General features: G+C 39.3%; 1 protein-coding gene and 1 long non-coding RNA gene across 4 annotated transcripts in view; one reads left to right on the top strand and one right to left on the bottom strand.

Annotated features, from left to right (window-relative positions):
* Positions 1-11,844, bottom strand: part of TOX (thymocyte selection associated high mobility group box) — a 218,109-nt gene extending 206,265 nt beyond the window's left edge. Inside the window, exon 1 of one of the 3 annotated variants that reach the window (XM_068188127.1) lies at positions 11,564-11,844. In XM_068188127.1, the coding sequence (XP_068044228.1) occupies positions 11,564-11,665 (102 nt within the window). In that variant the 5' untranslated portion in view covers positions 11,666-11,844. Of the gene's footprint in view, positions 1-9,980; positions 10,348-11,563 lie in introns of those variants that run through there. The other 2 variants (XM_068188133.1, XM_068188118.1) reach the window with 2 other exon arrangements.
* Positions 11,845-11,881: 37 nt separating this feature from the next.
* Positions 11,882-18,324, top strand: LOC137472767 (uncharacterized). Its single transcript, XR_010998404.1, has 3 exons — positions 11,882-12,009; positions 17,847-18,008; positions 18,203-18,324. It is a non-coding gene; the product is annotated as an uncharacterized lncRNA (long non-coding RNA).
* The last annotated feature ends 5,166 nt before the right edge of the window (positions 18,325-23,490 follow it).

The raw sequence follows: 23,490 nt of genomic DNA, 5'->3' as shown, positions 1-23,490 counted from the left end.
TTAAAAAGAATACAACCATTTCTGTGTTTTTTGATGCAAAATGAAACTTGGAATCTAATTTAAGATATCAACATATAATTATTATTCTTAATAACGAATATTTGGCTTTGATATTTTTATGTTCTTGGTTATGGAAAATAATGGGGTCTGCTTAGCAGAGTTATTTTGTAGTGATGCATCATTTACTATTCTTAAGGGAAAAAATATTAAAGTTGCTTTAGAGTTGATATCAGAACTTGATTTTAGTATCAGACTTGAAACTGAGGTCATTATCGAGATAACTCTCCCCTTAAATTAACAGTGTTGCCCCAAAAAGTGCGCATCAAATACGGTATGGAAAAGAAGCCCCACTAGCTCTCAATATACAGGAAAACTTCCATCATTTCCCCTTGTCTCTATAAGGGGGCAAGATACAAGGGCAGCCTGCCTCAGTAAATTTTTCCACTCACTTTACTTTTTTTTTTAACTGATTTTGTTCAAAGTACTCTTGAAAATAATAATAATAAAAAAAAAGATAAACATACTTCTAGCAGTCCTTGGTCAGTGTAGACCTGATATGAATTTACATCATCAAAACACCTCTTAATTGTGTTAAAAATTTATTGCACACATTTGTCTTCCAAAATTTACAGCAACATTTTGCTTTATAGTGCCTTCTTCACTTGCATGCCCTTTTTCTCTCTCATTGGAAAATATATCAATTGCTTATTAAAAAAAAGAAGTGTTTTGGCATGGCTGACCTGTAGAGATACAGAGCTAAGCAGAGTCAGTGAATCCACTCACTCTGATATGCACACATGATATGCAATTAAAATCTCCATTCACATTCCTACAGGGTTGTCAATCAAGAGAAAAGCCTTTTTGACAACATCCAGTGAAGCGTACCAACTAACTGCTGAACAGGAACTTAAACAGTAACAGCTTTTGTTACTAGCAAGAACGGATTTTACCAAGATTGGGCTCGGTTTCTAAAGAAATAATTATGTTAAAATTTTGGGGGCTTTTCATTAAAAATTAAAATGTGTCACAAAGCTATTGTGTGTGAAGCTATCATATTATGTAATACACGAGGGTTATCAGATATATGTGAAAAAAAAAACCCTCTCTAACCTTTCTTGGCTGTAGGAAACAATTTATCCTTTCATATTTAGAACAATGAACAATGATTACAAGCTGTTTTTTAGTGAGAAGAGAACATTATTCTAATTGCATGTTGCCTATTTGGTAGGCTTCGAATATCTTTTATAACATGACATTATAAGCTGTCCAGACACAAAACTAACACTGAAAAAGGTCTGCTACTGCCAAAAATGATACTGTGAACTATTTATTACTGATACACAGCAAAATAATTATAGGTATTTGCAACTCCATGAAAATATCCTACCTTTCAATTTACAGAGGAAAACAGAGGAAAAGTCTTTGATAAACATTGAAGATGCTAACATTTACTTTCTAATACCCAGTCACGTAACGCACAACTCATAAGAGCATTAGGGTACTTTCAAATCCAATCTGTAAAGCTAAAACCAGTAAAAATACGTAGATTGTCAATAATCTGATGTTTCTGTTTTGAGCACTAACCTTGAATTACAGTTTCCAAACATGCTAATATTATTAAATATTGAAATATTTGCCCTCTTGCTTATCACACTTCATAACTGAAGAGAGAGCAGATGCATCCTGACTATTAACAGTCATGACAAATTGCCTTACTAATGAATGTTACACACTGAAAGTGCCATAACTGATTAAACTACAATTTCCCACTACCAGATAGAGAGAGACTTGGGAACTCCAGCAGTGGACAACTCTGATGTTCTGCCAGCAGGCCTTCAGGGCACAGTGTGGTATTTAGAAAAACACACTGTAAATTCCGTATGAATATATTCTAAAAGACTATGTGTATACAACAGGTTTTAAAGAACATTAGATGAAACAGCTTAGGTTCGTAGCCGATGAGCCATGTAAAATGGATGTGTTTTAACAATTTTAGAATCATTACAAGGCTGTGTTAGAGAATATTTCTGTTGGGTTCCTCTGCCCCTCTCCCCACCTTCTCAAACATTGCTTGTGCTTTGCTTTCACATAAAATCTTTCTTTTGTCAGTCTCTTTGTCGGTGCAAAATTGGCAGTGGTTCAAATTCAAAGTACTCCTATTCATTTACTGACCATTAAACCAATGTCATTCTAGTTCACATCAGCCAGAGAGCTAAGCTCTAAAAAACATAAAAGGCTTGCTTCACCACTGACGAATAATGTGTACATTTTTACAGAGCTTAAACCTTAATGCTTTGCCTGAAACTAACAATACAGTATACCTTATCATTCCTTTTTCACAAGCAGGCAGCTGCTGAAACGCTTGCCACTTCAAAATATCAATTGCTTGCCAGAGTTGTCCTCAACACACCCTGTCAAACTCATGTATATTGTGCAATGAAAATGGTGCAGGACTGAAAGCTAGAAATTGTGTCAAATTCTGCTGTAATGGTATGATGTGCAAAGAACAATGTATGACAACCGTAGAGACTACAAACAATAGCAATGGAGCCAGACACTACATATATCACAACTGTGCCTGTACATATTTTATTGTATATATTATATATTTAAAGCATGACAAATGTGTCATTGAAGCTATGTGCTACACCAAAAAGAAACCCTTCAGCTAGTTAAGCTTTTTTATTGCTCTTGATAGAAATGTATTAGTATTTTTCTGCCCTGTAAACATTTGTTTGTAAATCACACAGCACAAGAAAAAAAAATCCTGTTTTCAAAATCAGTAACAGATAACAAAAGACAATATTACAAGATGAGAAAATGAGATTTTGTTCAATTAACACTTTTGCTTTTCTCTACAGACACAGAATCAGGCTACATTAAAGAATATCTGAGGCTATGCAAGGCAAATACAATATCACTACACCCATAAATTACAGTGTACCTAATTTTAATGTAGATAAGTGCTGGCCTATTGATTTGCATGTTTCCCTGGCAAAATGGAAATCCCATGTGAGTATGTTCTTTGTCTGTAGAAAATGCATTTTAAAAAACCTTTATGAATACAGAAATCTATGCTAAAAAGGAAAACATAAGTAACTAGTATAAAATTATGCATGGAACCTAGGGGAAGTAATGCTCATGTACACACATGCATACATGCATGTCTCTGTGCATGCATGTGTCAATGTCTGTTACTAAGTCACATAGTTTTTTTAGCACACAGAATTTCTACAAAGTGTCTTAAGTCATGAAAATTCTGCTTCTAGACAGAATATTAAATTAGCTGAGGAAAAAAAAAATGGAAACTGCCAAACTAAGTAACAAAGCAAGTTAATCATAAGGTGACCATGAAGTGCTAGTCTTCATGCTAGTCTTCAAAAAGCAACATATAGTTGTGATGAAAAGTGTTTAGGAGGAAAGATGAGTGCAGCAGCCCACAACAGCATGTAGTTTGCAAAACCTGAGCACACAGTATTCTGTGAGGGTCATTAACTGATATAATCCTAACCAAAATGAATAGATACACCATTAAGGTGTTAATAAATATTTTGGAAAGAGAATGGGTGTTTTAGGTGCTCAGGGTTGCTGACCTTTGCTGTGTTTATTAGTGGGACAATGATGCATTATTAACACACAGCAGCTGTACCTGAACTGCTGCCATGAACATAATAGCCTTTTATAGCCATCAGGGGAGTGAGATAGGAGGCCTTTATTAACCACTACACATGATTAGCACATTATGTGAACTTTAGTAGGCAAATTATCTCTTATTGAAATATAATGTTGGTTATAACTAATTGTAAACATGATTTAAAAAACTTCTCAATGCAAAACTAAGAGTTTTATTGCCATTTAGCTAATAAGTGGCTAAGCCACCTAAAAAAATAATTTTTCTTTTCCTTTGTTCAACCTGTAAAAGCAACTGTGCCTCACAAAAACCTATTGCCCTATGATAAAAACACTGAAGTGACTGAATGACTTCCATATCTTGAATATTATTTTTCAGAACTGTAAAAAAACCAGAGACATTTCCAACACAATTAAGAAAATTGCTGATGAAGAAAAAAGAACTTGCCGTATATTTTCCTATAAAGACTACAAGCATTTCTTCAAGAATCAGCTGATAAAACATTTTCAAGAGTTAACTTGAAAAAAATAACACCATGATTTACTTCAAAAACCTTAGTTTTGGGTAAGATTATCCCATTAGCCTTCACAACTGAACACAGCACTAAGAGTCCATTATGAGCAGTCTTTTATGCCCTAGTAGAAAGTCATTAACATAAAATAAATCATTAGCTTTGATATTAAGCCTCTACTATCTGCAGGTTTCTATGACTAATGTTCACAACTTTGTCTGCCAAATGATCAGTTATATGTTTTTGAAAGGTTATCATCCCTTTTCACCATTATTTCTCCTTTTACTATTTATTATTATTTCAGATTGATGCAAACATGATGACCATATGAGAAACAAATGTTTTCTCTTATTCAAGAACACAAATCTACCCACTTTTGGCAATTGTGACCAGAATATGACTTCAAAGCCAATTACTTATAGTACAGGATAGAAATTATGCATTCTCAGAGTTAAGTTCACTTCTTTCAAAGTTAGCAATATATATAAGGAAGCAGAAATCTACATGTGTGTGTATACGTACAGAATAGCATAGATACAACAGAAATTAACATGTTTACATAATCTTCTCTTCTAGCAGGAACTGTCTAGATAAATCTCTTACTTCACATTGCAGGCTTCATACTTCCTTTACTGTTCCATTTCCCTAAGCACAGGTTATCATTGTCTGATTTCAGAGTTCTGAATTCTTGCATATAGAATAAGAACTGGAGCTCACTGCAGATTTTCTTCATATAACAAAAATACATACCAGCTACAGTAACTTCTATTTAACCTTTAAGACCATATAATCATCAACAACAATAGCAGGAGACAAAAAGTACTACCACAGCAACTCAATTTCCATGCTTAGCCAGCAGTACCTTTGAAAAAACCCACTCATGACACTTTTGATTGGTAGAGAGTGGTTTAACAGTCAAGAATGTGAATGCTAAAACATTCTGACATTTCCACTAACCTGGATTTGTCAGATGCTCATGTAATTCAAGTATGTTTTGCAACTTAGAAAGCAGCATGCTCCTTGGGAGGAAACCATTCAACAAGAGTCTGTAGCAAATCAAATAGCAGCCCAGTGAGAAATACTAAATGAACAGTTCAAGAACAGTGTTAGCATATGTGCAATTGAAAGATAAGATATAAATATTATTAGAGCCATATGAAATTCGAATGCTAAAAATAAATTGCTGCAAACATAAGAAGCAAAACAAAACCACAGACATTACAAATGTGGGTTGCACCAAGATGCCTGCTGAAAAACAATTTTAAGTTTGAAGGTCTAAATCAAGAGCTAAATGTTTTATTTGATGACTTGCTAACTGAAAACTGATTGCTACCAATGAACATAAATGCAGATACTCCATTAGAAGCAGGGACAAGAGTTCCTTACGTGCACACACCGCTTTGGATGGGCAGCCGTTGCTGCTGCTACGGCTACATGATCTGTGCCTAACCATAGAGTAATGTAACGCTGCCATTTTCCAACTGAATGCTGTAGGGAAAAGCATTATGATTAAGAAAATCTCATTTGGGATGATGTGAATTCCATGCCTGAAAGTATTTTGGAAGCATTGCTATAATTAAGAGTCATTTGGCGAATCTGCTATGAACCATGTTTTGAAGCAGTTTATAACTCAACGTTTTTAATGAGAAATCATCCTTTGGGCAGAAAATTGGTATGTAGTTGTGTAGCTAAAACATCAGAATAGACTATTTCAGTTGGAAGGGATCTACAACAATCACACAGTCCAACTGCAACAACAAAACATTTAAATTTAGGTTATATTTTAAAAAAGTATTTTATTGTATGCAGTCCATGCTAGACATTCAAAGAGCATGTGTCCTCTTCAAAAAGATAAACAAAGCTGCCACTAATTGTCTCTGCTGTCAGTACCAGAAGCCAAGGTCTGTTCTGATCCAGGGACTACCCTCTCACCACACAAAGTGGTGCTTTCAGGTCATTCTTGAGCAGTGCTGAGAGTGCAGTCAAAGGAAGTGTTTTACTTCCAACATCTAAGCTTTTTTATATCTACCATCAATATAGGATTTAAATATCCAAGCATTTTAATCTAAATCCTACCATGATTAGGACAATTCTCTGCTTAAATATAAATTGTGTTTTACACAGAGTCCATTTTTCAAATGCTTCTGTACATTTTTAGCAAGACAAGAAAGTCCTGCTAATGTGGCATCTGAGGGCCAAAGGGTGTTCAGTTCTTCACGGTAAAGTGTGATCATGCCCAACACATGACAAACTCAATAGAAGCTGGAACTGCCCAGTCTTTCACAGTATCAGCTCCTCAAAATCAGCTCCAGCTCCTCTTTGGTTTAATGTAAACACCAAAGGTACTGCATGTGCTGTAGTGTTTAGTTAATTCAGTATTCTTAATAATTTACTGGTTTCACTTCTCTTTCATAAGACCTCATGATAGGCTGATTGAGGGTAATGCTCTAGAGATGAAACACATCGTTCTGGTATGAGAATAAAACATAATTCCTCTTAAGGTACTGATATTTGGCAGAAAGAAATAAATTACTGCAAATGCTTTGGTTTATAGAAATCTTTGAGAAAGATTTCTCAAAAGCACATACATAAATTATTTTCTATGTTCCATTAAAATTGGGACCACTTCTTTTCTGAAACACTGGAATTTAAGGAGGCACACTTGAGACTTGCCCACAACTCTGAGACTACATACTAAGGTATGAAAGAAAAGACCATTTCCGTTCTTCATATGTAGTGTTTTTGAAACTAAGAGACTTAACACTTGAAAATCAATAGTCATCCTAATGCAACTGGTTAATCTTTCCTTTATGAAACAGTAACAAATTTCAAGTATGATTCTAATGCAGTAGAGGACAAGGTATTTTTTAAGGGTGGGGGGGAAATATGTTTAGGATAAACAATATCAGCATAATCTAAAACACTGTCAAAACAGTAACATAGTATTTCAGCTTTAGAGCTGTCCTTCAGAGAGCCTGCTTGCCACAATTATGAGTTTGAGATAGAGACTGCATGGAAACAAACCCCTGGAAATAATGTACACTTTCTAAACAGCCATGGAACGTTTTATTTAGAATAGTCTTTATGGTAGGGTTAAGTTTACACAATAAATTACTCTAAATGCTGAGTATAAATAAATGCACTTTTGCTCCATGGAATTCTGATTACAAGCTGGATTGTTACCTGCTTACAAAGCATTGTATTATATCACCTTATCCACTTCTACCCAATGTCACTCTGCTTTTTTCATTTGAAAGGTTTTGCTTCCCTTTCCCTCCTTTCTCCTCTATTCCTCTTTTTAAAAACAACTACAGTCTATCATTTTACCTCTGCTGTCTGGCTGTATTTTTCCACTGCACTGACAACTACCAGTGAATACAAGAAAGATGAGTTGTAGGCTCCTGTATTTTTGAACAAGGTAGCAAATCATAGAAGAATCCAGTGTATAATTCTGCAAGGCTAACCATTGGGAGCAGTAAAGATCATTATTTTCTGCCTACTGATGGCAGAGGTCAGCATCCCTGTCATTAGCTGTGTCAAACTACAATTATATAACTGCACTTTATGTGAGCAGATATCGGAAAACACTGTGAAGTTGCAAATATGAAAATTAAAATATACCTATCCTTCTTACAGTACTGATTGAAGTAGTTTTTTGCAGGTGACACTTCAATAGGGAAAGCCACAAAGCTGTTATTTATTTCTCTCTACTTAAACATTTAAACTTATCCGACTTCTTCAGGCAGCTTGAAGTCACTGGCCATATCCTATCAAATTAAGACACTTGGATTATCAAAGTTATTTCTTTTATATCATTCAACTCAATTACAGAACATGACATTTCCTAAATAAACTTCAACTGAACAGACTACTCACATTAGCCTGAACATATCTGAACTGCAATTATTCTTCAAGTTTCAAGGGGTGAACAGTACAACCCCAACCCTAAATCTGTCCAGCATAAGAGCTCCACTATGTTATTTCAAAAGCTGACCTATATAGCAAAGCATACCATCCATTCTGTCTGTTTGTATAAGAGATACCTCTCACTGTTGTCATAACCAACATTGTTTGCATTGTTCCTTCACTTTTCTCTCTCCATGGGTAATGCAAAAGAAACAAGGAAAAGCCTGCATAACAATATATGCAGAGCATAATGAGCTTTCACAGCGGATAGAGAAATATTCAGCTAAGATGCTTAGAATGCTATTTTAGGTTTATAAAATAAAGATCTAAGCAGTCTTCTGAAACAAAGCCTGCCAACTGAAAATTGTAAGATAAGAGGCGATTGTTTGAATGTACATTATTTTCCTCTGGCTACAGAAAAATGCACAGTCAATACCTCCCATGCATGTGCCTGGGAACTCGCATGCTACAAACAACCATCTGATCAGGGAAAACAACTAATACTAACAGAACAATTAGAAAACTTAAAAGCCTAAGTATTTGTGGAATACATTCTAAATTATCAGCAGCTTAAGCAGACTTCAAATGTAAAGAATCGAAGTCTGGCAAATTTGTAAAAGGAAAAACACCACCAAAACCTAGATATGAAAAATAGGGCCAAATCCATTAGTAAGTGCCAAAAGCAAGTTTTAACTAACTTCACAAGAAACAAGAACCCAGAGGATCTTGAATGAGTTCTGAATGGGTTTTGCAGGTAAACTCCTAATGAAGACCACCATTCTGGCCCAGAACAAGGATCCATCACATTCCAGCCATTAGCTCCTTTCCTGGGAGAGTTTAAAAGCAAACACTCAACCAAACATACTGAACAGAAAATTCTGTAGGCCTCCTGCCCTTCAAACTCCCTAAATACACACAGCCTGAAAATGAGTGACAGAGCAATACTGTAACATGATGACATGTTTAGAACAAGTCAGATAAGTTTTCACAGCAGTGTTAATCATGCTGGGCAAAGGGAGAGAGAGAAGGGGTGAAAAATGAAATGTTCACTAAATGTATGCCTCCAAGGGGCCTGGCAAATCTACTCTGTCCATTTAACGTTATCAATGGTCAGTGGTAAAGGCATCTGAGAAAGACAATTGGTCTGTACTCGGTATCTTATATTGAAACATTCCTGGTAAGTCTTTTCCAAGCATAAAACATATGTCTTATGACTGTGCACTTTTAAGCACATTATCAGTTCAGGCAAAGTGAAATAGAAAAGTTGCAACTTGTCTACAGAATGAGTGTCTCATTTGCATTTGAAAGGAACAGTTTGCTCCCTCATACATGGCATGACTTGAAAGAAGCTTCAGCCAGCTAGTAAAGAAATTCTGAAAACTACTTTCTAAATTAATTTATTCGATTTGGAGTGCAACACACCAAAAATTATTTAAGGAACTTAATTGGAAAATGATTTAATATATTAAAGTAATTCCTGATTTTCCAAAGCATTTAACTTTTAAATTAAATCTGGCCACTATCTCAAGAATGATGAGTGAAATGTGTATTCAAGTCATTACCTTCTTTCTGAAGCTTTAAATCATTGATAGGTTTAATAACGTTTGTCCAGTTTCACTGCCAAACAGGTCTTCAAACACTTTGGTTCTTATGGCATTAATATCAGCCCAAGCTTTTCACGTGGCAACATTTCACTGTTACAATTTACAAAACTGACAATAGGGAAAATAACAGCAAACCACAGATGAAAAGTAGCAGTAGCCTCATGATTACTCAGAGCACTAAGAGAAAATTAATAGACACATTAATGCTCCTTTGCATTTGAACTCTTCCTGCTGAACCAAGTTCACTCCTGGCACAAACTTCCAAAATATAGCGCGCATTTGCCAGATGCTGCAAAATAGTTACTTAAAACAACGCTAACAATCATACCTCTGGGATCTCTCTTGAAATATCCTGGGGCATCCACCACAAAGGGCCCGATTTATCCCTGGATTCTATAACTCCATTGAGTATATGTGAAATGCAGCCAGGATGAATTTGGTCCTTTCTGTTGTGATTGGTAGATGCGACCATGTGGGAAACCTTTCCTGAAAACTGAGAGGGCTTCACCCGGGCGCCGCAGCCTCCGCACCTCAGCACAAGCACACTCTATTTTGCTGTTTATCTCTGAATCGAGGCAGCTGCCCGGGATGAAAGGGACGGCTCGGAACGTCTCTCTGACACGTGAGACCGTCACGACAATAGCCGGGCGCGGGACCGGGCTGTCCGCCGGGCCGGGCCGGGCCGGGCCAGGGGCTGCTCCTCCGCGGCAGAGCCCCGCCGGCCACCGCGCCCCGCCGCCGCCCTCCGCACCCGCCGCCGGCCCTGCGGAGCCTGCGCACGGCGGGGATTGCGCTGCGAAAAGCCATCTGCTGCTGCTGCTGCTGCTGCTGCAGCCCGCCACGGGCTGCCACGGCGGGCTTCTAAACAAGCGCCCGAGCGCGCAGCTTTGAACACATCGCTCTCTCCCGGCTTGCTCCCCTTGGCCGGGCTGTGCTCTGGGTAGCTGGTATTTTCCGATCATTTCCTACGGCCAGCGTTTTATTCACGTCCAAAGCCCACTCCGTAACAGCAGAGAAAGTGCAGCTCATACATAAAGCACCAGCTGGCTCAGGCTACAGCGGCAGTAACAATGCAGGAACCCCAGCCCCCCTTCCTCGGCAGCAAAAGTCACGCAAAGTGCTCCGGGATCGCAACACCAAACTCTCGGAACCGGACTCAGGATTTGATCTAGCGCATGTATCCTCTGCGGTTCCTCCTTCCCCAAGGCTCGGGGACCTAAAACTTAGCTCTCCTCAGGTACTGACCCTATTTGCAGAGGTTTAATCAAGTTACAGAGAAATTGGTAAGGCAGTTGCACAGCCGGGACAAAGTGGAGCCGATGTTCTGAACCGACTTGTAAACACTATGCAGACTTATTATGCGCACAGAGAGATGTGTATGCGTGTGTGTGTGTGAGTCTGTGTATACACACACACACACACACACATGTCATACACACACACAAACGTGCTTTTCAGCTCTTTGACACATGAACTGCGGGGCAGAGTTTCTGCCGGTTTGTGGCGGACGCGATCTTTCTCATTAACAAGAGCCCTGGAAATTCAAGTCCCCCGCACCAACATCCCCGTCCACGCCGTTTCTCCGAAAAGATGTTATGGAAAATGCCTCCCCCACCCACCCCCCCCCCCCCCACCCGCTCCAGCCGCCCGCCCCCAGACTACTCCGGGGGTTTAATTTGGGGTGCCTGAGGGGGAGCCGGTGTGTGTCCCGGCGGCACCGCTCCGCGGCGGGCGGCACTGCGCTCCCCAAACCCCAAACCCCGGCAAGTGCCGCTGCCCTCCCTCCGCCTCGCCGGGGAACTTGGTGCGCGGCTCGCCAGAGCGCAGCGCCCGCTCATGCAACGCGCCGCGACAACAGCACACACCGACAGCACAGATAAAACACCTCGGACGACACAAAACACGAGTCACCTTGTTGCAATAGTAGGGGTCCAGGCAGGGGGAAGGTCCCAAACAAGGCGTATCAGGAGCGGCTGCAGGCTGAGGAGGTGGTGAATAAAATCTTACGTCCATTTCACTAAAACATCAAGCAAACTCCTTTCCTTTTCTTTTGGTCGTTAATGTAGGTGCAAAAAAAAAAGGGGGGGGTGAGTGTGTGTGTGTGTGTGTGTGTGTGTGTGTGTGAGAGAGAGAGAGAGAGAGAGAGAGGAAAGGGGGGGGGGGACACACAAGACCGAGAAGAATAAAAAAAAGAGGTGCCTGACTTCAGTAGTCAAACACCTTCCCTGCCTCACATCCGTTTGTGGTTTGTAAAGAGAGAGAGAGGAGAGGAAAAAAAAAATCTCTTCCAAAAAAGCACCGGTCTGCAGATGTCTGCAAGAGAACCCACGAACCCTCCTTCTTCTACGGCAGGGCAGGTAACTTCGAGTACTTATTGTTTCCCCCACGCATCGGCACCGGGGCGCTCGCTCCGTGCGTGCCGCTCTTTATGGGAGTCTCAGAGTTGGTTCGCTTCTCCCTCCCTCCCTCTCGCTCGCTCTCTCTGTTCTTTTCCCGTTCTTTCTTTCTTTTCTTTTTTTCTCTCTCTCTCTCTTTTTTTTTTTTTTTTTATTAATATTGTTATTATTTATTTGCTTTGGTTTGGTGGAGTTGTATTTTGGTCGCCCACCACAGCAAGGGCCTTGGGGGGGGGGGCTGAGGGGGAGGTGGCGACAGCAGCCGGGCCCCCCGCGCACCCCTGGGGGGAGCGGGGCGCCCAGGCGCTGGAATGGCCGCCCCGAGCCGCTCGGCTGTCCCGCCTCGGCTCTGTTCGGCTCGGCTCGGCCCGGCCGGGCTGGGTTGGGCTGGCGGCGGTAGGGGACGCACCACGCTCCGCCGTAGAGCCGCGGCTCGAGTGTGCCTCACACAAAGGGGCCGGCGAGGGAAGAGCCATTTGCGGCCGCCGGGGCCGGGAGCCGCGGAAAGGGGGCGCTCCCGCGCCCGCCATCCCGCCGCTCTCCCCGCCCTTTCGCAGCGCCCTCCGCCCGGCCCCCGGCGCCGCCCGGCCCCCGCCCGTTACTATGGCACCCCCTCCGCGCCGCGGGGCCGGGGCGGGCCGCAGGGGGAGGTGGTGGGGGCGGCAGAGAGGGAGGCTCGGTCCGCTGGCTGGGGTGGGTCAGGCTCCGGCTGCCGGTGTGGCCGCGGGCAGGTCTCTTGAGGTGCTTCTATGAGACCCTCGGGCCCATTTCCGTGGACCTTTGACAAAGTTGGGGTCGGGCTACCCCTCTGCCTTTGGCAGCCTTCTGAGGCTGGTGTGGGTCGAGCTGTCAGCAGAGCCCGTTGTCTCCAGTCCCGGCCGAGTGGAAGCTATCGCCCAGAGTTTGTGGTGGCACACATACACTGTAATCCATGAACATGTTCCAGAAAACAGGAAACAAGTTGAAAGTAAAGCGCACCCCTGAAATCCCTCGTCATCTGGGGTCTACTCCATTAATCGTGATGCTCAGGCCTGGCTGCGCAGGCACAGGAGGGACATTTGAGGAGATGGCCTAACTGTGAGGGGAGGAAGGAAGGAAGGACAAGCAAATGGGTAGGGGAAATTTAAGAGGAGCTCAATTAGGAGCAAGCAAGGGTGCTGACAAAGGAAAGTTTGGAATCCAGTGGGATGCGGGAGAGGGATTGATGAGCATAACAGGGTTTAACAGGCAAAAACAATGAAAGAAAAGGTGACTTCAAAATACCATGAGCAATCCCAATGGGTTTCCTGCTGAGTCTCCAGTAGTCTTAATCAGGGCAGAAAGGATGGAAGAGAAAGAATACAGGAAGGACACTATGCTGAGCTTAGATAATGCCCAACAGATGAATGGTGTTACGAAAAGAAAGGAATGCCTTTCCCTCTTTAAATAAAAACAAATTACTGAATGCCACACACGCAAGCTGAGATGATGATGGTTAACAGGAATGGTTGCATTTATCAATACTCATGAACATTTCCATCACAAACCAGTTAAACTCTAAGAAGATTTGTAATGCATGTTGTCACACAAAACTGTCTTCTCATCACAGAAAAAAAAAAATCCACTGTAAAGATTTCAGTGGGACTCAGTATTGAGGGGGAGCAAATCACAAATTTCAGGTGAAGAAATCACTGTTTGTGTGAGGATATGGATATATATATATATATATATATATATACAGAGATATATAATCTGCACCTCAGATATTTTGATATTGTGGAGTCCTTCAAGATAGTATTGTCATGACTTTCTTCTGTGTCTAACAACCTGTTTTCATTAAAGCTTAAGTATATGAAAAAAATACGTAAGTAATGCAAATGAAACTCTAGAGAAAACAGGTTTGAAGCAATATTCCTATTTCAGGATTATTTGATCAAAAACATCTCTGAAGATACTTGGTTGTCAGTTCAACAGAATTTAAGTTTGATGGCAATAAATGTTTTTCTTAAACATGCAATTACAAAAGGATCTCAGTTGCTTTTTTTTTAAATAATGTTTAAAACCCTTCTGGCCTTGGAGAAAAGCTTGAAAGCATGACCTAGAAAAAGCTCCAGAAAGCAAAGACATTAACATATTTAACATATTAGAAAAAAAAAAAAAAAAAAAAAAAAAACACACAAAAAAACCCAAATCCCCATGATTTTTTGGCATCTGACTCATTATTTTACATGTTTGGGATTAGACATTTTGAAAGTTAAAAAATCCTAAAAAAGATTTTCCTTTGCAAGAGATGTACTTGACGCCTGACAGATATATCACTGCTGCAAATGGCTGATATGTGGACCATAATTTGACAAAGTGAATGGGAGACAGATTGCAAGCTCCGTATTGAAAAGCTGCTGTTGAGAAACTTGTTATTCATGGACAGTGGATTAGTTTTCAGCCTGTTGTGGAGAGAGGTGGTAGAGATACAGCAATTCGAGATGAGCTGTTCTAGGCAACCAGTGTGTGCAGGTGCATACAAGTGTATGCAGGTACAGAAATGCTAATGCAGAGCTGGAGATGTCAATACCAGAATGACTGGAATGTCTAATACTAAAAAATAGAGAATTGGCTTTTGATTTATGGGAAATATTACTGACTACTGCCTTAGGAAGGGCTTCGGGTTCCTCAGAGTCTGTAAGAGTTTACAACTGTACCGTTTGCTTTGCGCAGCACTTCAAGTTATTTTCAGTACTTAATGATGCAGGCCCTGAGAGTTATAAAATTTTTGCTGCTACTTACAGAGATGATTTAATCATCAAGATGTTAAAACACCTGAGATTTGTGGCAGTTATCTGTACAGTTGGTAAAAAATTAAAGAGCTATATATATTAATCTGTTAAACGTTCTTTTGTTTTGTAGGGAACATGGTCTCTGGAGTTTTCAGAATAATGTGTTTGTGGAGACCAGAACTGAAATTGTTAATAATATTAACAATTATTATTGTTTTGCCTCTATGGACTGAGAAAGCAAGGGCCTTTGCAGGATAATTCAATGGTATATCAAACTTGGCCACTTCAGCTCATGGAAGTGCATTTTCCAGAAAAAGAAAAAAAATGTTGAAATAGATTTAAAAGAATGAATCAATTTTTAGAAGCTCAAAAGGAAGGAACATTTGTTCAGAAGGGCACTGAGTTTTTAAAGCCATTCAACATTCAAGTGAATGTCTCCAAAATAGTCTTGAAAGAGGTTGCTATACTAGCATATGAGAAAAGTGTTATTGCCTTTCTTGTATAAATAGGAACAAATGCCTTGAGGAATATGATCTTTATCTGCCAATAGTAAAATAGTTATTCTTTTAAATTATGTCTGCTGGAGTTAGACTGGGTAAATACTCTCCATGCAACAGAGAATTCATATGGCATTCCTTGCCAAACAGCACTGTGGACGCAAGAGGTTTACACAGCAGACTGGAGACCTAAGAAGGTCATTAGATAGACAAACCATAAGAAGGTCATTAGATACACAAACCATAAGACGGTCATTAGATAGACAAACCATAAATGGATCAGTAGCTCCTCTGGGCCGAAAATAGCTGGAGGTAGAGACATGGGAGTAGGGAATGGCAGCATGGAAGTATTGTACATGCTTGCCCTCAGTTCAGGCTGTCACATCTAGCCAATGCCATCACTGGGGGCAGAGTACTGGTAGTGCACACCCTCGTTCTGAACCAGTCCGGCCATTGGCACAATCTCATTATCTTTGCAGTGGTCAGGTGAACAGAATTAAATGGAACAAGTAACTGTGGCTGACATGACAGGTTAATTTCTTGTGTATCCTATTGTCTGACCCAGCTGGTCTGTCTAGTGTGTTGGGGGACCATCAGCAGACTTAACTCATGTTCTCAGTCAAAGAGAAATAAAGTATTTTAGTTTACAAAAGAATAGTCCAACATCTTTTTGTTTAAATCTCACACATATATACACAGTTTTATTTGGGAGCACTAGATATCTGATCCTCTATTACAAAGAGCAGACTTCCTGATCTTCCTAGAAAGTAGGAAATTTGAGACTGTGATGATGGCTTAGTATTTATTATACATAGGCTAGGCACCACAAGAATCTCTTCATGAGGCTAGCTCTTCTTTAAAGAAAAGTTGACTCCTTCATGTCTTTAAAAAGACTTAGGTTGGAAAATCATTTTGCTTCTTGCTTTGTGTGTTGTACTTTGGTAGCCAGGAGGAAGAGATAAGCTAAAAGGGAACCAATGAGATTTTGCTAGGAAAATCACTTATGTTGAAATTTTTTATTTACTAACTAACTCACAGGACTGTTTGCCTTTCATAACAACGGTCAGAGCTCATCCATTTCTAGATAGTAGTTAATTAAATAATAATAGGACGAAGGGTCTGTCGCTTTTGTGTGAATGTCCTGTTTCATGTTGTTAAACTGGATGACACTTGGATTTGGGAAGATGCAAACGATAATGATAATAGGATTGCAGAATATTTTAAACAATGTAATTAATCTCGTTGTTTCATCAGAATTATCTCAAATCCTTTAAGAAATTGATTCATTTAAAGTGTTGACATTCTGTGTGTGCATTTATAAGTGAGCATAAATCAATGTGAAAAGAAGAGATCCTCAATACAGTATAAAAACTTAATAGGTGTAATATATATTTCAGTGTATTTAAACAGTTTGTAAGGCCACCTGATAGTATGTCAAACAAAGTGTTATCAATCATGTAATGAAAGAGCAAACTATTTTATTATTTTAGCTATTGCTCATGTCCTATTTAATTTGTTTGGGGTGAAAATGATGGGCCCAAAATTATGACACTTGTATGAAAATAAATTCTTCTCTATAAGGAAGTACAAATCACTTCTAATAGTTAAAGAAAGCCCCTGATTTCCCTTTGCTACAAAGCAGAGAGAAAATCTGAGTATTGCCATATCTTTGCAGACTAAAAAAAATGATACACAGCCAATTTAACACTAGAGGAGGAATTGACACATGGTTTGAAGCTGAACTGTGTTTTGCATCTCGGAAGAGATTCTTAAAACTCATCTGCCATTGCCCACAGTAGGTATTAAGCACAAAACATCTCAGAGAATCAAGAACTTAAATTGCCATGAAAGAAATATAAAAATGTAAAATTCACCTTGCATATTTGCAGCTTTTATCCATTTCCATATGTTTCAAAGACACTGCCAGCTGGTTCAGTTCAAGTTACCAAATTAAATGTGGCTTTGCAGACATGGGGAAGGTAGGCCAGTCTCAAAAGAAAACATTTTGCAGGGCTTTAGATTATTTCTCATGGTCAGAGAAACAGAGGGAAACATGAAGTTCCTTTTATTCTCTTCCTGCATTTTCTATCCTATCAAGGTTTTTATATGAGCTACACTGTCCACATGGTATGAAGAAAGGCTCAAAAATACATCACAGTGTGATGTATGCTAGTTCTCAATTGCAAGATATACTCAACTGCTAAGGTTGCCAAATTTCCACTCTTCCACTTATCTTGTTAAATCAATCATGAAACATCCAGAAGTATAAGGAATCAGGAATTTTTGTTTTCATGCTCGTTTTTTTCTGAAGTGTACTGGAGGCCTATACTGGGACTTCAGAAACTTAGATTTTTAAAAGGAAATTTGTTTTCAGCAATTTATTTTACAGTTTAAAAAGCTGTCTAAAGGCATTTTGGTTTCTCCTCCAACTGAGGATTCATATAAGTTGTATAAATGTTATCTGGAGACTGCATCATATACAGATGTCTTGAGAACAAATCTGTATTAATAGTTGATACCATTAAAAAATGCCCATCTGTATCTGCAGGTATTTTACAAATGTACATATGAATATGTCAGCTGAATAGTCAGGAGAAAGAAGAGACTGAACAGAGGACTGGTCACAAGCAGAGGAAGGAATAGTCTGTATCACCATTTTATCCATAGCATTCAACAGGGAATTCTCATCTGCAAGACATATGCCAAGCAGGTAATCAATCAGTTTTCAGTTCAGAACAATGATGTCATTATTGTCCTATTTGATAAACCCCCAAACAGTTTGGGGGTTTAACTGTTTGGGGGTTTATCAAATACTACATTGTATTTGAATTGCCCCTGCATGAGGTTCCCTGACATGAGGGGATCATTACAAGCTTACTTAAAACCTCTTCTTTTCTGTTTCAGATGTCTTTTGTTAGAGAAAATTTTCATTTTCGTTTATATTCACAAGGTCTCTGTGAAGAGAGGTCTCTGTGTTCCTTAAATCTCCAAGCAAGGTAGGTGTTTCAACAGAAGGCTCCCACCCCAAAGCAGTGGGGTAAAAAAAGTAGTCTAAGTACATTCTTTTACATTAGTTTAATTAGTACTTCAAGGTCAGAATTATAAATGTTAATAGAGAGAGAGGTCCAAACTCTATTCTCTCTGAATACATATAAGTATAGTAAAGTTTCCAGAGTAAAAAAAATATTTTTAGGGCTAGAAGGTATTACAGTTTATCTATTATCTCATTTTATTTTTTAACTAGAGAAAGTAAAATGACTTGCTTGAACTTATTTTCTTCCCTTTGGGATTTATGATTGCTGTCAGAAAAGCACCACACAATGGGCACAGTTGGCATTTCAAGTGCAAAAGGTTGTGACTGAGGTATAGTAAAAGTATGTTAGGAGTTTCCATTAGAGCTTCCTGTGGTAGCAAATAAATCCCATCCCAGAAACACCTGATAGGCTGAAATAGATACACTATCCACATGTCATCTGCAGTCAGTTTTTAAGGGGCATGATAAACTGTTGGGACTGCTGACTTAAAAGCAAAATTTCCTTCCTTGCTGAGATTTTGGCATTATTCTGGTGGATCTCTAGGAACTTCAGATCCCCTTCCTTATAACTGTTACGGGGTTTTTTCTCAATAGAGCTGTCACTCTCAAGTCTAATAAAAAACTCTGTCTTCCTTTTCTGGGCTTTCTAGTTTGACAGTTTCATGTCATAACTTTGTTCCACAATAAAAATAAAAAAGCTCTGGGTGTTAAGGAAGTCCTTGGAAAACTGTAAGTGATAGAGTCAGCATTTACAGAACATATCACAACAGGTCTGACTGACCTTGGCAGCAACAGGAGATCACCATTTCTCATGGATGAGCTTTTCTTGAATGTCTGTCTTTATGCTGTATAAAGCAGAAATACCTTTTCTGGGTCAAGGCTACTGCTTTCTGTTTCTCTTACTTTTTAACAGAGATTGTCTACTACTGTCAAGTATTATCTGTTTAAGGAATTTCTCTCAATCCCCTCTGTCTTGTTCTACAGTATCTTAAGATAAATCTACATTACTGGTATTATTTTATAGTCTTACACTATTTTGTTGAGGATTATTTGTTTGAGGATATTGAATGGTTTGCTTTTATCACAGTCAAGCTGCAAAGATTAATGTTTGTGGATGTCCTCCAAATCATCTCCCTTTACTCTGGCACCCAGAGAGTAATCAACACTGTTTTCTTGTTGGAATGGCCATTGTCCTATTTTTTTAGCAGTTGGCAGGAGTACCAGTTGGAGGGAATGAATAGTCTCTGTTAGCTGTTCATCTTTAAAAATGGACTCTTCAGTAGCATGTGTAAGTATAACAGAATTAAATATACATATTTATCAGATGCTATGAAACACGTGGAGGGGAACTCCCAGGACACATTTGAAATTATCAAGTTTCTAACAATTTGTTGAATGAATATAGGTTTATAATATCTGCGTGGACACAGTTGCATGACTGCATAATACACTGATAATAATTAAGTAAAACAAAGAATAATTGGAAATAAAAGAGAATGAAAAGAAACTCAGACTCATTTACAGTTGTAGAATGTAGGAAACCCCCCCCCGCCCCATCCTCCTAAGATACCCTCCCCCTCCTCGCAGTGGAATTTCCCTGCTTTGAAGTTATCTTGAGAAGACACAATTTGCAATTTGCCCAAGAGGTCAGCAGGTCCAAACTACTGGACTGCAATGTAGGAGTTGGTTTCAAGGCTGACAGCCCCCTGGAAAGAGGATCTGCAAGCATCTTACTTTCTTTTGAATAAAGTGTGACCTCCACTGGTCGTTGTTGTATTCAGGAAAAGGGAAAAAAGTCCATCCTGGAAGAAGGCCCCAAGGTATTTTGTGGCACAGAGTCTTGCAGTGTCAACTGCAAGGTTCCTATTTAGTTCACTGGAGAAATATGTAATAGGTATTTACATATGTTTAAGTGGAGCTGCACAGGGGGCAGGGAGAGAGCTGAAGCATGTGCTCGCACTTGCTGAGAGTCATGCATGTTCTACATCTGCCTGCCTGTCTCTCGTGAGTGTTGAAAAATAAAAGTAAGAATATATCATTGCCAAGACTAATGCATACATACTTCTGCTTCATTTTTCACTTCCGTGTTTCTATAATCATTAAAAAAAAAGAAATTATTAAAAAAAAAAAAAAAAACACCACCACAGTAAAACCCCTCAGACTGTCCAGGGCAGAATTCAACCCACAAAGAGTATGCAAACTGAAATAACCTTATAATAGAAAGTACCTTTAAGGAGAAATGTATCATAAAGAAAAGGTTTAAGGAACCTGAGCACAAGTAATTTTTACTACAATGCATAACCACACTGAAGAAAGGGTAGGAAGACACAATATTTCTGAATTTCAATGTCTTTGTGGGTTTAAGTCAGACCCTTAACCTTATTTGAATGTAGTATTTTTGTAGTTTAGTACATTTCATACAGAATGTATAAAGAAGATTTAATAACTGTCTCTTAGCTGTGGTTTATCTTTACCTCAGAGAAAGGTAAAATGAGTTTTTAGTGAAATGGCTGAAAGAGCATGCACAGTAAGTCTTCTATCAAATTGTTTCCAGTCTTGCTGATTTGTAAAAGATTTTTTAGAAAGATTCTGGCTTTCTATGTAGAATGTTAAAGTTTGATTCTGTACCCAAAATTTATAACACAAACCACAAATAACCAGTCGAAGTCTAGCTTGCCATGTACTGTTTTTTAAAACTCCTGAGATTACTTTTCTATCACATGAAATTTGTGCTAGTATTTAACCCAAGTTTTACTCTCAAAAAGAAAATTATATTATAGGGTATTACATATTCCTGGCTATAATAGCAATTAAATATCTTGGAAGAAACTAGTCAAATCCCCAGACCTCTCTGTCTTTTTTGTTTTTCTCTTTCAGAAGTGCATCACAGATAAAGGACTAACTTTGTGAACATACTCCTGTGGTAGAAAGGACAAAAATGAACAATTCTTTCGTAATTAGTCACCCGACACAAGTGTTCCAGGATAAGATCTTCTGAAGTATCATAGCAGAAATATAAATGGAATACTTAGAGTTGCTGTTGTCAGCTGTTAAAAATGGAAGTATTTCTGCAGCATTTCAGGTTCTCTGGATAGTTGTGCATCAAACTAAGTTATTTTTGTGGCATTGAATTGCACAAGGGCAGTTAACTGCTTTTGTCCTGCCCCAGAAGCAAAACAGCCCACTGGCACCATTTAAGGCAACAAAATCAGGCTGGACCAGGCTTGAGTTTGCCCTGCTTCCCTAGCCCTTTGCCTGTCTTAGCTGGTATAAAGGTATTTCTTACATTTCAATGTGCTGCGGTGGTTATTCAAATTGTTAATAGATGCAGTTTCCTAACATTCCAACTCAAACATTGGAGTGCAGTAAACTTAAGCTGACTGGGCATCAAAAGGTATAAACAAGCAGTGTTAATACAATTGGTCTCATGGGATCACTACTGCTGAAAACTGGGACTACAGCCCATGTGTCTTCCAGCAGCTTCTCAGAGTGCTCTCCATGCACACCCCAAAAGGCCAGACAATTTCTCCCTTAACCTATTGGAAAGAAATTTGTTGAGGCACACAGGTTTTCACACACAGCTTAAGAGATATGCTCCCATAATTACTAGCAGTGCTTGTAAATCAGGAGTTAATGCAGGCACAGCATCCAGGTGTAGGGTGTTATTACTGGTTCTGCTTTGGAAACATACTCAAGTGTGCCTCTCTGCCATCTGGCATTTCTGATTCAGGAGAATATCTGTATTTTTTTGTCTTCCTTGAACACTAAAACCAGGAGTCAAGGTCTGCTTTTTTTCTTTTGTACAGTTTGGTCCATCTGGGAATTGTTCCTAACATAACAAATCTGTGGTTTTGCAGTAGGCTTCAGCAAATTTAAATCTGTGCTGCTGCTGAAGATGGTGGTACAGCTTTCTTTTCCTTCCTGCTCCAGATGCATATTCTGCTGTCTCCCTAGGGAGAATGAGCATACTTCTGGCTTCAAGGTCAGCTGTGTCAGGAACCATCTGAAAATTAGTGTGTGGCTCAGATCACAGGTGGATCATTTTGGTATTTTTGATCTGGCTGACTCTGAGGCAGCATGAGAACTGATGATGAAACGAGATAAGTATTTACCTAGGTCTGAGGAGGGGAGGGGAAGGAGGGTGGTGAGTGGGCCTGCCTCTTGGTACACTCCATACTTAGGGTAGCTTAAGCCAATAATGAAACAGCACCTAAGAGTCTGCTTGCTAAATTCAGAGGTGAAATGGGCTTCTGGTATTAGAGAAGACCAAACACTGGAAAATTCCAATGCTTTTTTTTTTTTAACTTTCTGTGTAGTGTAATTTCTGGAGAGCTTGAAACAGAGCCATCATGCAGGCAAAATAAATAGTAGATATTGAGTGGAAACAATAGTAAGAGCTAGACACCTCACATAGAACCAGTTTTCCAATTTTTTTCCATATAACTCCACTAGTTTTCCCTAGAATGTTCTTTGGTGGGGAGAATGGTTAAAATACTCTGAAACACACCAAAAATTATCAAAAAGGTACACACAATTCATAAGCTCCAACTGGGATGAAAACTTATTGAAGTAAATTTGTTACTAACTTGTTTTTTTCTTTAATCAATCCAATTCTTCTTCCTGCAATTCCTACCTAGACAGGCCCATGAAACCTGTGGTACTGGAGAGGAAATGATGCCTCAGAGTTACTCAGCATGTGAGTTGGGAAAGGAGCAGGAGGACTGTGAGGGGAAAGGAGGGAGAGTGGGGGAAACACGGATGGATGGATCTGAGATTATGCTGCAGCTGAGACTAAAATAAAATTTCACCTTAAAATGGGGTGGCTGCTGCTTCTATGAAAGTCTTGGGGATAATTCATCTGCCACTTGATAAATTGGCAGGGTTTCTTTCCAGGTTCTCTTTTCTATTCTTCTTTATGCTTTGTATGTGTATGCACGTGTGTATGTGTATGTAATTTTCAAGATATCTGGCCTCTTCTTTCTCCTTGGCTAACTTCTGAAATAGAGCTGTCAGATTGATTCCAGCATTTGGAGCCATATTCTTCCTGACAGAATATAACTCTTTTTCACAGTTTTCCTTTTTTATGGTCTGAAGTCAATGGGAATATTCACTGCAACCTAAGGTCAGGTTCCTGAATTTTAACACAATTTCCCACGAG

This window comes from Anomalospiza imberbis, chromosome 1, assembly GCF_031753505.1.
Source record: "Anomalospiza imberbis isolate Cuckoo-Finch-1a 21T00152 chromosome 1, ASM3175350v1, whole genome shotgun sequence".
NCBI classification, from domain to species: Eukaryota; Metazoa; Chordata; class Aves; order Passeriformes; family Viduidae; genus Anomalospiza; species Anomalospiza imberbis.
This window is presented reverse-complemented; position numbering and strand designations above follow the sequence as displayed.